Here is an 18245-nt window from a genome sequence, read left to right as displayed (position 1 = left end):
GCTGCTGCTGGGCATCTGTATTTTATAAGGAATTCATCTACAGTGTTTTTACCAACAGTTTGCCAGCTGATCAGCATATACAAACTGAAGATCCCAAAAGGAGCAGGTGGGTCAGAGATGACAAGAATCATCCTATAACAAAGGTAGCAAAACTGTGGCTTGGGAGCCACATGTGGCTCTTTCATACACATTGTGTGGCTCTGAAGCCCCCACTGCCTCTTTGGCCAGCTTGGAAAAGGGATTTGTCTCTTTATATCAGTTCTCCAAGCCAAGTCAGCCGGCAACTTGGAGAATACATTTAAAGTTAACGTTGCTTTCTTTCCCCCTCTCCCATCTATTTGCTTCTCTTCCTTCTCTCTGTCTTTCCTTGCAGCTCTCAAACATTTGACATTTATTGTATGTGGCTCTTACTTTAAGCAAGTTTGGCCACCTTGTCCTAAAACATTTAAGCTACAGGAGGTTCCATATTTGATGCCTGCTTGTACTGAATCTTAATTCTCTTCCTGGGTCCGTGATTCAGATATTCCATTTGTCCATCAGGGGGTGCCTTTACACAACTAACAGCCATTAATCTGAAGCTACAGCTCAGATTCGGGTTTCACAATTGAGCAGACAGTATGTACACACACATTCTGCAGGATACACGTCCATTTGTGCTGAATTTGGTCAGAATGAGACTAGAAATTGGTCCTTGTAGCTTTAAATCACAGTGTAAACAGCGTTGTCCTAAACCAAAGCAGGGAGAAGTTAGGAGAGAAGGGAGAGAAAAAGCTTGGGAGGAACAAGAACCTAACAAGCCTTTGAATACAGCAGAGAATTATTTAAATGTTGGCAACAGCTAAAGAATTTGTGCTAGAAGCTTCTAGCAGAAAAGCTGCTAGAAGAAGAAGAAGAATTGCAGATTTATACCCCACCCTTCTCTCTGAATCAGAATCTCAGAGTGGCTCACAATCTCCTTTATCTTCCTCCCCCACAACAGACACCCTGTGAGGTGGGTGGGGCTGAGAGGACTCTCACAGCAGCTGCCCTTTCAAGGACAACTACTGCGATAGCTATGGCTGACTCAAGGCCATTCCAGCAGCTGCAAGTGGAGGCATGGGGAATCAAACCCAGTTCGCCCAGATAAGAGTCCATGCACTTAACCACTACACAAAACTGGCTCTCTGAGGTAACCTGAGGTGACTAGGTAACCTGAGATGTATTTCTAGTCCAGAAGCGGCCATACTTGCTTAATGTAAGAGCCACACAAAATAAACGGCAGGTATTTGAGAGCTGCAAGATATGAATGTCAAATGTTTGAGAGCTGTAAGACAGGGAGGGTAAAAAGAAAGCAACTTTAAATGCATTCTCCAAGTTGCTGTCTTGGCTTGGAGAACTGAGAGAAATGCCTTTTCCAAGTCAGCTGACTGGGTGGTGAAGGCTTCAAGAACCACACAATATGTGTGAAAGAGCTACTTGTGGCTCCTGAGCCACAGTTTGGCCACCCCTGTTCTAGTCCAAGAACCTCTGGGGAAGATAGCAAGAGGACAGTTATGACAGGGCATAAGGAAATTCCTGGGAACCAGGGGGTACAGATTCCCTGTTCAGTCAAATATCGTCTTGAGTCTGCAGCATGTGTCAATAAAGATAAATGATCACACCCAGTTTTGTTTATTTATAGATTAGAAATCTTTCTACCCTGTCACTCCTACAAAGTCCCATGGTAGTTAGCTGCAATTTCCTCCAGTCCCAGTTATTTAAATTTCTGCCATAAACTCTAGAATGACATTTTTGTTTGAATATTTCCACCCTTTATATGAAGATGATCCCAGATCTCAAGCAGCGGATCTCTGAGCTTCAGAAGCACAAGATGGATCTTGAAAACCGTCTTCAGGAAGAAGCTGCAAAGAATAAAGGTAATTTTTAAAAACGGGTAATCTCAAATTCAGGCCCAGGTTTGGCTCTTGGCCTATCATACCAAAAGCCTCTGAAGCAGAAGAACTTTCATTGGAGGTTCTTAAGCATCAGTTGGATAACGGTTTATCAGGGATATTATAGCTGTATTTCCTGCATTAGCAGGGCTTCAAGCTAAATGACCCCGATGGTTACTTCCGACTCTGAGATTAAATACATAAATAAACTGGCAGGGGTATGCCTGAGACTGCAAAGAGCTGTTGTTAGTCAGAATAGTTATGACTTGATTAGGACAGTGATCCTAAGAACTCTGCCCTAGAAATAAGCCCCATTTAATAAAATGGGAATTAATTTTGAGCAGACCTGCTTGAGAATGCTCCTTAGCTACACCAATAGTCTGACTCACAAAAGCACTTTCATATGTTTAATTAATAATGCATGCTGAATATTTTATGTATTTGTTTATTTATTTTATTTACTGCATTTGTGCCCCACATAACTAAAGAATAACATGTGAATTATATAGATCCAAGTGAGCTGCCACGTTGGTCTGAAGTAGTAGAACAAGATAGGAGCCAAGTGCACCTTTAAGACTAACTTTGTTTTATTCAGAACGTAAGCTTTCGTGTGCTCCAAGTCGGTACAGTGAGCAGAGCCACACATAGCTGGTAGGCAGTGGCTCAGAATGCAAAATGGTACAAATTTAAGATCCAATGACAGAAAAGTAAAATTACCTGGTAGGCAGTAGTTTAGAATGCAAAATGGTACAAATCTAAGATCCAATGACAATTATATGTATTATGCACTGCCCCTTCTTCGACATGTAGCTGTGTTGTCTTTTTGAAAATAATTGCTGGAAATGTGTGTTTGAAAGTCTGCAAGAGGTAATGTAGAAGGTGGAGACCAGTTAATGGAAGGGAGACCAGAGCGTCTCCTAAAACTGTCCCAGGTTTAACAGCATTGCCACAGTTCTGCCGGATGAAAAGGACAGGGGGGAAAGCAGGGCGGTAGGAAACGGATCAAGTACAGAACCAGCAGAATCACATGACACCACAAAGACTAACAGTTTATTCTGAGATGTATGTTTGCAGGTTTAAACCCCACATCATATGATGAAATGGGCTTATGCTGCAATACATTTTAAAAATCTTTAAACATTTGGCTGTCCTCTTTTGTGGTCTCTGCAGGCACAGTAAAGAGGTCTGAGGTGTCAACCAATAAGATTTTTTTGGATTTTTTTCAGCTCGGGTTTAGCCAAATGCTTACCTCTAGTCTCTACGCAGCTCAAGCAGATAAACAATGCCCAGAATCCCTTTGCCAAACTGCTAAGAGAAAAAGTCCCTTCTTGGCTCCAACTCATTAGTTTCTGAGCTTAAAGAAAAATCCAGTTAGTTTCTGAGCTTAAAGGGGGGGGGGTGACTTTTAGGTGAATTGTGTTATTTTACAATGAGCTGCTTTCTTAAGGTGGAAGAAGTGGGCAGTTATTTAAGCAAGGCTAGACCGACCCAAGGGTGTTTCATATCTAGTTGGGAATACTACAGTTATGGTATTGAACATCTGGCAACTGTAAGGAGAGGAATGGAGTTTGCCCCTCCTGTTAAATAAAAGAAGGAACAAAAGGTTCTGCCTGGGGGGGAAGGTACAGTGCACAATATTGACTTATCTATAAAAGGAATGAAGTAAGTACATAGATGATGCTAGAATTGTATCCTGGCACAATACCATCCCATTTCAAGGCAGGTCATAAGCCATCCTTAGCAAAAACAAACAAACAACCCCCCCCCTTTTAATATCAGATAAACTTTATAAAGCCATGCTCCTACTTCCAGAGACATCTGACCAAACTCCTCCTGTGCTACAGCATTTGAGACAGAACACGGTATGTCCAGCAGTTTTCTTAAAAATTAAGCAAGGGTTTGATCGATATTATCTGAGATAGCTTTTATCCAAATAGCTGAGCCATAAAGAATAAGGGGAACCACTTTTGATATAAAAGCTTGCGCAGCTCCTGGAATGTACTTCCTTCCATCATTACAAAAAAACCCCTGCTTATAGAATTAGCACAGGGTTTTGCTTTAGCACTTGTCACCCAGGGAATTAACCCTATCATGAATTTTCTGGAGGTTTTCAACTATTAAGAATGTCTACGAAGCCCGAATGCCTGAAACCGAGGGGTCAAACTCACTTGTTATGAGGGCCGGATCTGACATAATTGTCACTTTGTCAAGTCAGGCCATGTGTGCCATAAATCGTAACGCCAGGTACCAGAGATACAAACTGTATAAAGGATAGCAGCTGGTAAACTCCAAGTTGGTGAATCCTCACTGCAAAGCCCCATGGGCTGGAAGGAGATGCAGAGGAAAACCCACATAGGTGGATTGGACAGGCAGCAGTGCAGCGCTGGGCAGATGCTCCCACAGTGCTTGACTGCTGCAGGCAAGGTTGTTCTGCCATGTTAAAGCCACAATGGAGTGGCTCCGCCCACTCCCCCCCCAGCACTCCTTCCATTGCATCAACGTGTTCTATGTGGCCAAATGCAAAGTAATGCACATTGGGGCTAAAAATCCTAACTATAAATACAAATTGATGGAGTGTGAACTGGTGGAGACTGTAAGTAAAAAATTTTTATTTGACCGACCAAATAAATTTTATTTGACTGACCAAGAGAGAGTCTTAGGGTCGTGGTAGATAACTCATACCGTTTTCACACACAGCTTACCACGTGGTCACGTTCCTGTTCTCTCCACAGCGTCCATCGGATTTCCCACTATCTGCCCCAGCGTTACAGGAAGTGCCACGGCTTTTGCGTAGCAAACGTAAACTGGGTTTTAGCAGTTTAAGTTTGCTACGCAAAAGCCGCAGCATTTCCTGTAACTTCAGCACAGATAGTGGGAAATCCAACGGACGCTGCGGAGAGAACAGGAATGTGACCCCGTGGTGAGCTGTGTGCGAAAACGGTCTCATTGAAAATGTCAAGACTGCAGTTAAAAGAGGCCAACACTATGCTGGGAATTATTAGGAAGGGAATTGAAAAAAAATCAGCCAGTATCATAATGCCCCTGTATGAACCAATGGTGTGGCCTCGTTTGGAGTACTGTGTACAATTCTGGTCACCACACCTCAAAAAAGATATTATAGCACTGGAAACAGTCCAGAAAAGGGCAGCTAGAATGATTGAAGGGTTGGAACACTTTCCCTATGAAGAAGGGTTAATTGCTTGGGGCTCTGTAGCTTGGAGAAACATCAACTGAGGAGTGACATGATAGAGGTTTACAAGATTATGCATGGGATAGAGAAGGTGGAGAAAGAAGTACTTTTCTCTCTTTCTCATCATACGAGAACTCATGGACACTCAATGAAATTGCTGAGCAGTCAGGTTAGAACGGATAAAAGGAAGTACTTCTTCACCCAAACGGTGATTAACACATGGAATTCACTGCCTCAGAATGTGGTGGCAGTTATAAGCATAGACAGCTTCAAGAGGGGATTGGATAAACATATGGAGCAGAGATCCACCAGTGGCTATTAGCCACAGCGTATTGTTGGAACTCTCTGTCAGGGGCAGTGATGCTCTGTATTCTTGGTGCTTGGGGGCGGTGGGACAGTGGAAGGGCTTCTAGTGTCCTGGCTCCACTGATGGGCCTCCTGGTGGCACCTGGGTTTTTTGGCCATTGTGTGACACAGAGTGTTGGACTGGATGGGCCATTCGCCTGATCCAACATGGCTTCTCTTATGTTCTTAGTTGTTTGTGGACCACATAGGAGCCATGGACAGGCCAGTTCTGGCCACCTGGGCATTATATTTGACACCTCTGGTCTGAAATATCGGCTTGACTGTTTTCTGTCACTGGTTTCTATCACCGGTCCCCATAGGGTATAATAGAGAATTGATCTGTGGGTATTTGCGGCTGTGGGGGAGTTGTTTGTTGAGGCAGAGGAACCAAAGTTTCAGCATAGCATCTGGTGCCTCTCCTCAATCCTCCCCGCCCAAGATTCAAAAAGATTGGACCAGGAGTCCAATTCTATGAGCCCTCAAAGAAGGTGCTCCTATCTTCCATTATTTTCAATGGAGGGAGGGCATTTAAAAGACACACATTCCCTTTAAATGTGATGGCTAGAACTCCCTTCAGAGTTCAGTTGTGTTTGTCACAACCTTGCTCCTGGCTCCACCTCCAAAGTCCCCAGATCTTCCTTGAGTCGAGCCTGGCAACTTCATGAAGGACAACTTTTAGGTGACATGTATATACTATAAATCTTTATGATGAGAACATCAATCCCATGAATGTTTTATGTAAGGGGGTGCACTATGGCCTAGCGGAAGAGCCTCTGCCCTGCATGCAGAAGGTCCTGGGTTCAATCCCCAGCATCTCCAGTTGAATGGATCAGGCAGGAGATGATATGAATAGACTTTTGTCTGAGACCTTGGAGAGCTAGCTGCTGCTTGTCTGAGTAGGCAATACTGACCTTGATGGACCAGTGGTCTGATTCAGTATGAGGCAGTTTCGTAGGCGTTGTGTGAAGTTTAGTAAAACTATTTTAGTAGAAAAGAGCAAAAGTCCAGGAGCACCTGAAACACTAACAAAATTTGTGACAGGATATGATCTTTTGTGCATCACTGCTCACTTCTTCTCCTTATTATTCAAGATAAAATGGAAGAAATGGCCAATCGGTTACGTCATCACTTGGAGGAGGAAGGAACACTGAGAAAGTAAGCAGATCATCTGTCTCTGAAAAACTGGCTACAGCCTCAAAGAAAAGAGATCTGAAATAAATATATGTTGGCAGTTCAATAAGGAATTACCACACGTGTCTGCCTGGCATGCTATGCATGAACAGTGTGAAAATGTGGGTTGTTTTATAACAGTATTTTCATTTTATGCATAGAAAATTTTAAAACATTTCTGTTTTTCTTAGAGTGTTACAAGTGCAAAATGAAGTATACACAAAAGAAAAAGAGAAGCTGATATTTAGAGACGGAGACTTTCAAAAGGATCCTATGGAGAAGCAGCATGAAATGGAGCAGGAAGCCAAGAGCAAAATGTGGCAGGATGAGGCCTATCTTATCATGGAAAACACGGTGAGGAAGGGAAATGCTCTTGGTAATCATTTATTTAAATATTGCTAAAGACTAAACAAACATATTGCATTTTACCTAATAGCAGCCAGTGTGTGTGTGGATTTGAATCAGTGCCATGCTGGTATTAGGGGAAAAAGAATATAATCCTTCCCTCTCGTGTCACCCTACCGCAAGTAGCTGTTTGCTCTGTAGAAGAATACATCAGCTAGTGTATGGACAAGGCAGTATGTCCCCCAAGCATGGTACACCTGTTATCTCCTCCCACTCGCTGCTGCCAAGGTCTAAACTGAGCCTGCCTGTGAACTGTTTGTTTATGTCCATTTATACTCTGCCTTTCTCCTTAATGGGGACCAAAAAGCAGCTTACACTATTCTCGTCTTCTCTGTTTTAATCCTCACATCAATCCTGTGAGGTAGGTTAAGTTTAAACTGGCCCATGTTCACCCAGCGACATTCCATGGCAGAGTTGGGATTTGAACCTGTGCCTCCCAGATCCTAACCCAGCATTCTAACCACTGTGCCACCCTGGTTCTCACCACGGGAGCTCAGTTTAGACCTGGCCAACAATTATCAGAGTTCAAAAGCCAGAGCCTGCCATCTCCCACACCAATGAACCCTGGGAGCAAGCTGAGTCCTCGGAAATGCATCCATCAGCACCCATATTGTGCAGTCCCAACGAGTCACACGAGCGGTTTAGTTGAAGAAACACTCCTGTAGCAGATATCTGTATGTTTTCATTTGCAGAGCAAATAGTGATTGTGGAGTGGAAGGGGAAAAAGTGACCCCCTATCTTTGTAGGATTCTGATTTTATATTATTGAGGCTACAGTGCACAAATTGGGCATATATTTCAGTGGATTGACATCCAACCTGGTTTATTAATAGAACAGTGAAGGGCAAGGAGTTGGAGCAAAACACATTACACAGTAAGTTAAAACTGCACAATCAAACCACAAAGGATTCTCTTAGTGCTTCATAGCAGTGTTTGCCAGGAAGCATTCAGTTGCAGCATTGCTCCAAATCTCATTTTTTTCTGTCTGAAGTGTAAGTAACAAGGTCATTTCCCTGAGGCATCTATTATTGGCCAGCAATAAACCAAAAATTTTACTCTTCTCATAGGAATAGACTTAGGTGACATCATAGAGGAAGGTCGAAGTCCTGTAACATGCAAGGCATTTTCTGTTAACATCCTTTTGCTTTGTTTTGTTTTCATTTTTACTGAATGTTGCAGGATTTAGAGGAAGTGCTGGATAAAAAGGACAGACTGATAAAAAAACTTCAGGATCAGATCAGGACCCTTAGAAAGTCTATAGAAAAAGGTGAGAGCATTGGGTTTGTTTGTTTGTTTTCAGTACACAGTTTGTTTTTAAAAAGTTGGATGTGGACTTCAATACAAATCATGTGGAAAGTGAAACCAATGTGTACAGGGATTCTCATGGGCAAGTAACCCAGCTAGGTTGTTTGGCTGTTGAAATTCAGTCAGAGCAAAGAGCACTGCCCAATACCAGACATGTAGGGTTTGGCTAACATAGTTGACTTTGGCATGGAACTTCCTTCCTTCCTTCCCTCCCTCCCAGCCTTCCTTCCTTCCTTCCTTCCTTCCTTCCTTCCTTCCTTCCTTCCTTCCTTCCTTCCTTCCTTCCTTCCTTCCTTCCTTCCTTCCTTCCTTCCTTCCTCCCTTCCTCCCTTCCTCCCTTCCTCCCTTCCTCCCTTCTTCCCTCCCTCCCTCCCTCATTCCCTCATTCCCTCCCTCCCTCATTCCCTGTCTTTCTCACAGGGACTCAAGGTGGGTTACACATACAGTCAACAAAATGGAAACATTCAATTAACAATACTATCCAGTTGTAGAAGTCTGGAACCAAGCAGAAAGAACTGAAGCACAGAATAAGTATTAACATGCAAAAATGAGATAATAGGATCCAATCACAGTAAGCTATCCACAGCAGTATAGACCACAGTGCCTAATAATTTATCCAAGTAAGTTTGTATACTATTTGTTCAGTGGGAACCCTAACACTGGCTCTTTTGCAAAGTAGGATGTGCTATGGGATCCATCCTCAGAAACTAGGGTTATTAACCTAGAGATCTCCTAGAATTACAACTAATCTCTAGATTACACAGATCAGTTCCGCTGGCGAAAATGGTTGCTTTGGACTCTGTGGCATGATACCCCGCTAAGATCCCTGTTCTCCTCAAACCTGTCCCCCCAGGCTCCACCCCCCAAGTCTCCAGGAATTTCCCAACTCACAGCTAGCAACTCTCTCTGCAATGCATGTTTCCTTCCCCTCCCTCTTTTCAGGGTTGGCCCTAGGGCCCGCAGTGCCCCAGGCAGCCTTGTCACCCCCCGCCACTGCCTCCCCTCTCCCTGGCGCCCCTTCACAGCAATGGAGGAAGATAGCAGCGATCAGGGGCAGGAGGGGAGTGGCAGGAGGCATGGAGAAGGGATGGCAAGGCAACGGAGGAAGATAGCAGCGATCAGAGCAGGGAGGGAGGGGAAGGAGATGGAGAAAAGCGGTGGCAAAGCAATGGAGAAAGACAGCAGCGATTGGGGCGGGGCAGGAATTTTTTAAAGCAAAAAGGTGGGCGCCCCTCCAGGGCTGGTACCCTAGGCAAGCACCTAGTTTGCCTAGTGGAAGAGCCAGCCCTGCCTCTTTTTCTCTCTAGGCCAAATTCTCTCCTCCCTCTGTTTGTAGGCATGAAACATGGTTTTGCATTTCACAAGGTGGATTCCATCTTGTGGAACAGCCTCCCTGAGGAGGTCAGGAAGACTCCCAGGCTTCTGTTTTTCCATAAATGATGTTAAACAGAATTCTTCAAGAGATCCTTTCTGTAAAGGCAGTAGAACTATATCACAACAGAATGGTTCTGGAAGATGCTTTTTACAGAAAATGAGATTGCAGATTAGTCCCTCTGTCTATAGCACGCATTATATATTAGCTGTACATATAATCCTGCTCTTGCCACATTGTTTTCAATTTATGTGCTTTTTGCTTTGTTTTAAATGTTTGCAATCCAAGGTCAATTACTGTGCTTATTAGATGCCACATCCTGTTAATTAAATGGGTTTACACTGTGAAATCCACTTTGAGTCTCAATTAGAAAGGTGGACATAGCTAAAGTAAAACATTAAATAAAATAATGCCAAGCATACATAGTTAACCCCAAATTCCCTGATAACCAAGGCTTATAAACCACTTGTAAGTCATGGTTTTTGTTTGTGGTTTGCAACAAGATAAGAGAAGATTAACTTCAGAGGAGAGAGGGAACTGTCCCAGAGGCTGGCTACTTCTTTGCAAATTATACAGTGCAGGAATCCAGCGTTATATCTGTAGCAGACCTTTGTGGTGACCAAAATGCCCTTTTAAGATGCCACAGTGAAACTGATGACTTTTGTTCCAAAGTTCAGCAGGCCATGGTTATTGCACTTCTTGTAGATGTTCTGTAAGATGACATGCCATAATTTGAGATTTTTTTCAAACTTTCTAATGCTAGCAAAAGTATGTTTTTCCTGGCAACGTGTGTGTGTTGATGTTTAACAGACAATGAAGTGCCCATTTCAACTGTGCAAAAGGAATACATTGGAATGCTGCAATACCGAAAGGAAGATGAAGCAAGAATAGTTCAGAATTTGATTCTCGGTACTTCAGTAATCCTTTGCTTTTCAGCTAAGTATAACTCACAAGCAAGACCAAAATAGTTCATGCAAGTTGTTGGGTTGTGACCAGTATTAATGGTCCCCCCCCCCTATCTCCTGTCTGTCATTTCCAGCTTTGTTCTTAACAAAACTAGAGTATCTTTGTCTAAAACTAATTGCTTTGGAAGAGATGTGAAAATGCAACTCATCTCTCTGTCCTTCTTTTCCTCTATTCCCATGATTTATGTAAGCTCGTCACTCCTGAAGATAAAAAACTTGGAATGCTTCACTGTCCTGAATTTGCTTTTCCTTCTCAGATCTACAGATTCTGTAAGTTACTCTCTCTGAAGAGTCGGTAGAACTCGTGCCAAATTAATTCGATGTTGGGTTTTTTCCTCATTACGTTTACTATATTTCATCCATGAACGGTCATCCTAAACCACCTCCAAAATGGTGTTGTCTGTTCAAAGACCCTGAAATAGGATAGAAAGAATGCACTAGGACTCTTCTGCATTGTTTTGTCTCCATCTTCCAGGAGACCTTGCCATTATGGTGATCCCATCCATCTATCACCACCCTCCTTTCCCATTTGTTATTTTCTCGCATCAACAGCATCTGCAACACCATAGCATCTGCATGCCTCTCTTTCCCTTTCTTTCTCTGAACCACTGGCACCACAAACTATACTGTGTTTCCTTAAAAGCTCACTAGGCGTTGAGATTACTTTTGTATTCAATAAATAATAAATACCCTTTGATTCTTGGATTCATGCAGATCTGAAACCCCGTGGAGTGGTAGTAAATATGATACCGGGGCTCCCGGCTCATATCCTTTTCATGTGTGTGAGATATGCAGATTGTCTGAATGATGATGGAATGCTGAAATCCTTCATGAATATGGCAATCAACGGTATCAAACAAGTAATTAAGGTAGGGATGTTTTGTTTACATTTGGCTTTCTTTCATACATTTCACAGCTGAACACAGAGACGAAGCTTCCAGCATTCCTATTTTCAGTGCCAAGAATTACTGCTTGAGCTCTCCCCCTCCCCAGCATCACACATTATTGAAGGCTTTTCCCCTGTCTCTTGTACACTTCAGCCATCTATACCAGTGGTTCTCAATCTCTTACATCTTACACCCCACCAGTCACTCTATCAAAGAAACCTGGGTTCCACCATGATAGCAACAAAAAGGCCACTTTTCTTGGGAAAAGACCTGTATATATTTACAGGCATTCTTCATTTTATTCTCCCAACAATTCTGTGAGGTAGGTTAGGCTGAGAATGTGTGACTGATATTGATATGATTGATATGATCAGAATATTAAAGGGGCTATTGGACAATGTTAGCATTAAGAGTGCTACTGGTCTTACAATGAAGCAGTAGTCTGTTTCAGCCTTGTATCTTAGGGCTAGTTCTGTGACTTTGTCCCATGCCTGATCCCATGCAAAGTTGTGGAAATTCATCTTCCATTCCTTTTGCTTGCAGAATATTCCACCCATTATGAAGCAACAAGCTGCAGCAAAAGAAAGGGCCTATCAGTTCTTTGTATTCTCAAATAAATTGGCTTTCTGACTGGAGAAATTCTAGAACTCATGCCATGACTGCAAACATTACAAATCAGGTGGAATTTTTAATCCTGGGTTTACAGCATAGCTAAATTAGGAGTTTTGAGTATGAGCTGCAAAGCTAGAAGAAACTATTACACCTGAGCACATTACATAGCCAAAATTTGGAGTATTAATGCATGGCCATCCTGACTGTTCATATAACCTAAATTCTTGCCTCAGATGCGTTCTGAGAGCCAGTTTGGTGTAGTGGTTAAATGTGCGGACTCTTTATCTGGGAGAACCGGGTTTGATTCCCCACTCCTCCAGTTGCAGCTGCTGGAATGGCCTTGGGTCAGCCATAGCTCTCTTAGGAGTTGTCCTTGAAAGGGCAACTGCTGTAAAAGCTCTCAGTCCCACCTACCTCACAGAGTGTATGTTGGAGTGGGGGGGGGGGGGGAGGTAAAGGAAATTGTGACCGCTCCAAGACTCTGAGATTCAGAGTATAGGGTGGAATTTAAATCCAATATCTTCTTCCCAAGCCTTACATTCCTCTCCTAACCCAATGCCATTAAAAACTTCCTAGTCCTGTTGGTATTGCTTTGCCACTAAGTTCAGTAGTTGGCATTTCAATTGCATAATTCAGAGGTTCTTACTTTATAAGTGATGTATTGAAAGAACAGGAATCGTTGGTGAATCCAGAATCACCTACCTGCTGGCCCAAGGCTGGAGATTAACTAGCCTGGGGATGAGGAAAAGAATTCTGTCTCGGGAACAACAAATCACTAGCCAACATCCTACAAACAAAATCCATCCTTTACTAGAGCATTTGTTCCAAGATCTTTTTCCCAAAGGCCATAGAGGCAGAGACAAAGGAGTCTGCCATGTATTGTTTAGCGAAGATGTTTTCAGATGAACAACAGGGAGGAAATGCCAGGTGATAGGTGACTGGTTTGTGGTTTGCAAGATAATAAACCAGTTGACAAGAAAGTGTTTTTTTGCCATGGGTTTTATGTTATTCGGCTGTAATGCCTTGTCATATATATTATGGGTTCCCGTGCCTTTGTAGGGAAATCATTAACGGAGGCTTCACAAGAGACCTTGAAGACCAGACACTTATCAAGACTGTGGGAGAAACAGTTCTAATTTTCTTTTTCAGTGGAAAGATACCTAGCAGCTGTGTACGTGTGTGTGGGGTGGGGGGTTATGGGAATATGTTTCAAATGCTTTTGCAGCTTTTTCTTGCTCGTCTAGAATTGCTTACATGTATTAATGGCCATGCATAGAGTACAAGTATCTGACCCAATCTTAGGTGGACAGTTCTTACGAAAACGTCTTTTGCTGTGAACATGTTTCTCCTTCAATAAACTCCTTATTTTATTTACATCAAAGAGCCTGAGTTGATGAGAACTGCACAGAAGCTGACACCTATCCTCTGGCATTTTATCCTCTTGTTCTGCTGGCATATTGCAGGGGTGCAGCCCAGTTTTTTTGTCATCCTTTGATGTTTCCAGATGGCTGGAATCTCCTCTCTCCCCCCCCTCCCTTTTTGCTGCCAAGTTGCAAGCAATTTACAGTGATCCTGTGGGGTTTCCAAGGCCAGGGACATTCAGAGGTGGTTTGCCATTGCCTGCCTTTGCATAATAACTCTAGTATTCCTGGTGGTCTCCCATCCTAATACTAACCAGGGCTGACCCTGCTTAGCTTCTGAGATCTAATGAGATCAGGCTAGTCTGGGCTATCCAAGTCAGGAGAGAAAACATTTCTAGAACCTCTAGTCTAGAACTTTTTTCTTTTTTCAGGATGCTTCAGACATTTCATCTGCCCTAACGGAACATGTGACGATAACCTTCATTTGTAATTGCAGTTAGTGGTGTTCTAAACTATTTATATGCATAAACAAAATATAACTTTAAAAACTTATTGTCTCATGATTTAGGAACATGTTGAAGATTTTGAAATGATGTCCTTCTGGCTCTCAAACACATGCCACTTTCTTAATTGTCTGAAACAATACAGCGGGGAAGAGGTAAGAATAGTTTAATATTCCTGTATAAAAGGAGCTGAATGGCACAGTTTGGTGTAGTGGTTAAGTGTGCGGACTCTTATCTGGGAGAACCGGGTTTGATTCCCCACTCCTCCACTTGCACCTGCTAGCATGGCCTTGGGTCAGCCATAGCTCTGGCAGAGGTTGTCCTTGAAAGGGCAGCTGCTGTGAGAGCCCTCTCAGCCCCACCCACCTCACAAGGTGTCTGTTGTGGGGGAGGAAGGTAAAGGAGATTGTGAGCCGCTCTGAGACTCTTCGGAGTGGAGGGCGGGATATAAATCCAATATCTTCTTCTTCTTCTTAAATCATACATATTTAGCCAGGGCTGTTTTTGTAGAAAAAGCCCACAGAAACTTATTTGCATATTAGGCCACACACCCCTGACATCACCATTGCTTCACACAGGGCTTTTTTGTAGAAAAAGCCCAGCAGGAATTCATTTGTATACTAGGCCACACCACTTGCTGCCAAGCCAGCCAGAACTGCGTTCCTGTGAGTTCCTACTAAAAAAAAACACAAAAAAACCCTGTATTGAGCTATCCAGATGCACCAGGCACTGAACATCTAGAAGGAAACACATTGGCTTGGACCCTGCCTAGAATTTTGTCATGGGTGGGGTGTGTGATTTTTGTAAAATCCCGCTCCTGCAAGAAATAATCAATTCCGCCTCTATGTTATTTCCCATCCCACTGAATCAGAATTTCAGGGGCTATCAAAGGAAGGTGGGCTTGTGAAAAATCCCACACAGTCTTGTGCCCATGGAACTTTTAGGCAGGAAGGAAGCCATCAGATGTTGAGATTCAAAGTAACGTTTTGGATTATCAAGTGCAATAAATATATGATATATAATAAACTGAATGTATGTTATAGCACACTGATATTCATAGCACACTGATATTCTGAAGTGTGCACACTTCATAGCACACTGATATTCTGATTTCATTTTTATTTAATGGTTTTAACTGTTTTATTGTTCGATTTTAACTGTTCTGTTGTGTTGTAATCCGCCCTGAGCCCATCCTGGGAAAGAACGGACTATAAATTCTCAAAATAAATAAATTCACAAAAATAAAAATAGTGTTAAGTAGAAAATATACACACAAATGCTTGTGACTTCACCTCTAAATCCCCTGTGTTGTTCTCATGTGCATTGGTACTAATAATCTAGTTAAATGCGTAATAGTTTAAAGCCTGCAATTTATTTATGGTCTTAAGAGCCTCATATTTATAATACTGACTTTCAGGAGTTCATGAAATACAATAGCCTGCAACAAAATAAGAACAACCTGAAGCATTTCGATCTGTCGGAATACAGGCAGGTGCTTAGTGACTTGGCCATTCGTATCTATCACCAGTTCATTATTGTAATGGAGAACAACATTCAGCCAATGATAGGTAAGAAAAAGGCAGTCGGGGAAGATAAATGTGCTACTTCTTTCCTATTTAGCATCTTCTGTGCTGTTCAGATAAATCTCATACAATATGGCCACAAAGCTGTAAGAGCGCATTAACCTTCATCTTGTCTCTTTCTCTATGTGTGAAAGAGTTGTTTATATCTGTGCTTGTATTCTTAGCTTTGTGTGTAAAAGGCTAAAAATGGTCTGCTGCCTGTGATAAGTTATTATAAGCCATTGGTAAAACTGATATGAGGTTTTGGAATGTGCAAAAAAATTCTAGCTTACTTGAGGGGGGAGCTCTGTGCAGGAAATCTTTGCCGGTAAGATAACCTATGTTTGGAAACAGCTGTGGGGTCTTTGACTGTCTACATTGCCCAGTTCTCTCATCAAACCAGAGTGGTGGGACTTTTCATCTTGTGTGTCAAAAGTAGAGCCTCAGGTTTGGTTTACACTTGTCAGGAAATGCAGTTTTAAAATATTAAACTGGTAGAATGGAATGTACCACTTCAAACTGCAGGTGATGGATTCCAGCTTTTCAAAGAATGGTGTTTCTTCATTCTCAGCTGACCAATTTCAATAATACAATACTGTCACTTAAAGAAATAGCTTATAGCACTTGTACATGTTTTGTCAACAAAATTCCTTCAACATCCAGAATCTACTCTTAACGGCTATGTTTAAAACACATACACAGTTTCAGTGATATATTAATTGTCCCCTGCAAGAAAAAGGGTAGACAGAGCTACAAAACAGCAAGATACAGCAGCCAAAAGCAGAGCAATTAAGTCACCCCTCCTTTGCAGTAATTATGAAAAAACAGCAAATGGGCTACAGTTGATTTTAACCTGTACCACAAGTAGGGGGAGGGGGGGGGAACGGTCATTAAAGAAACTTGCTGGGAGTGGAGTTTTGGGAAGCAAAGGAACATTCAAAACAGAAAACTCAAAGGAGAAAGCTTTTGCTGCAGTTTTTGCTTTCTGTTTGCAAGAAGCTTTTTCATATATGGAAGCATTCAAAAATGGGCTATCCCATTATCCTCCATGCAGTCTGAAGTGGCACTGTCCTTTCTACCACCACAGTGTTTTACCATTTTATTCCTACCTTATTCACATGTGCATGTGAGTTAGGCCTCATTAGAGTTGCCAGGTGGGGGGTGGGGAGGTAGGGTTGCCAGATCCAGATTGGAAAACTGGAGATTTGGGGATGGAGCTTGGGGACAAAAGGGTCCTCAGAGGGATATAATGCCATAGAGTTCACCCTCCAAAGCATCCATTGTCTGCAGGGGGACTGATTTCTGCAGTCTAGAGATGAGCTGCACTTCTGGGGGATCTCCTGGTCCCACCTAGAAGCTGGTATAGCAGCGCCCACCTCACGGCCTCACTGGATCTCTATATTTCAGTCTCTTCAGGGTATTTTACTTTGTTATTTGATGGAAATAGAATTCTCTTTGTAGGGGACCACAGCAGCTTTGTAGTTTTTCCCAAAAATATAGGCTCTCAAGAACTTTAACTCAAACCACAGATTTATTGTAACATAAAGTCTTAACTTGGGGACATGGGAGATATTTACACAGGCTAACACGTTGCTCAGTTGTTTCAGGCTTTACAATCACTTTTTCCTTCTTTTGAGTCTCTCAGTTACACAGTTCACAGTTTCCCTATAACTTGCTCTCTCCACCTCTAGCCAAGGTCTAGCCTCTTGAGAATGATGTGCCAAGTCTCACCCCTCGACTGGAGTCTCTCCTCTCAGCCCTTCTGGTGTCTCAGACCCACATCCACTCCCTCAACCACCTCATTAGATCTTCAGAGTTGTCTATAGGTGTCTGTGACCGTTCAGGTCTTGACTGACTCACACTTGTTCCTCACACACAGCCCTCTTGGCTGGTTTTGTCGAGCTTGCAGTCTCTGGAAGACTTTCCCGTCACTGTCTCAAGCTCCTTCACAGGATCAGCTGCCCTCCCAGCCTCGGTCAAGCACGAACTGACCCACTCAGTCTCTGTCAGGCTCCAACACTGACAGACTTCTGACAGGCCCCAACTCTGTCAGACAAGTGACTGAATGACTGCCTCAGCAGTTTCTGTCACTCAACCACTTTCCCTCCCTGAGAGCTCCGAGCACTTTGCCCCCACCCTCAGGTCACCTGACGCAGGCCCTGTGCGTCTTCAGTTTCTGGTTAACCCCTAGCTTTCCGTCACAGCTGGCATCCCTAGGTGCCATCGTAATATAGAAGAAGAAGCTGTGCTCCAGGCATACCTGGGCTCTCATCCACTACTGAGACCAGCATGGGTTATATCTGGAGCAATCTTCCTTTTCTTGCACCATTCAGAGACATGGGCCGTGATCACGCACACTAAATAATGCACTTTCAATCCACTTTCAGTGCACTTCCCAACTGGATTTTGCAAGTTCACACAGCAAAATCCAGTTGGAAAGTGGATTGAAAGTGCATTATTTGGTGTGTGTGATCATAGCCTTGCTATGGTATATAGACTGAAAAGAGGTACTTTCCACTATCATGAAAAAAATACCCTGAAGTTAACAATGATCCTAACTCTTAGGAGAATAGGATAGAAATCTTAAACAGGAATACTTAGAATCCCAGTTGGGTCTATTCGGTGGGGCTTACTCTCAGGAAAGGATAGTTATGATTGC

The 18245-nt window shown here is 42.9% G+C and overlaps 1 protein-coding gene across 2 annotated transcripts in view; it reads left to right on the top strand.

Annotated features, from left to right (window-relative positions):
• MYO5C (myosin VC) overlaps nucleotides 1–18245 on the top strand; it is a 79801-nt gene that overhangs the window by 57675 nt on the left and 3881 nt on the right. For both annotated transcript variants that reach the window (XM_060260303.1, XM_060260304.1), the window contains exons 30-37: nucleotides 1802–1895; nucleotides 6537–6600; nucleotides 6807–6969; nucleotides 8199–8286; nucleotides 10507–10605; nucleotides 11376–11530; nucleotides 14090–14179; nucleotides 15442–15592. In XM_060260303.1, the coding sequence (XP_060116286.1) occupies nucleotides 1802–1895; nucleotides 6537–6600; nucleotides 6807–6969; nucleotides 8199–8286; nucleotides 10507–10605; nucleotides 11376–11530; nucleotides 14090–14179; nucleotides 15442–15592 (904 nt within the window). The remainder of the gene's footprint in view (nucleotides 1–1801; nucleotides 1896–6536; nucleotides 6601–6806; nucleotides 6970–8198; nucleotides 8287–10506; nucleotides 10606–11375; nucleotides 11531–14089; nucleotides 14180–15441; nucleotides 15593–18245) is intronic.

This window comes from Heteronotia binoei, chromosome 19 (assembly GCF_032191835.1).
Source record: "Heteronotia binoei isolate CCM8104 ecotype False Entrance Well chromosome 19, APGP_CSIRO_Hbin_v1, whole genome shotgun sequence".
NCBI lineage: Eukaryota > Metazoa > Chordata > Lepidosauria > Squamata > Gekkonidae > Heteronotia > Heteronotia binoei.
The sequence above is the reverse complement of the archived record's forward strand: the minus strand, read 5'-3'. Positions and strand labels throughout refer to the sequence as shown.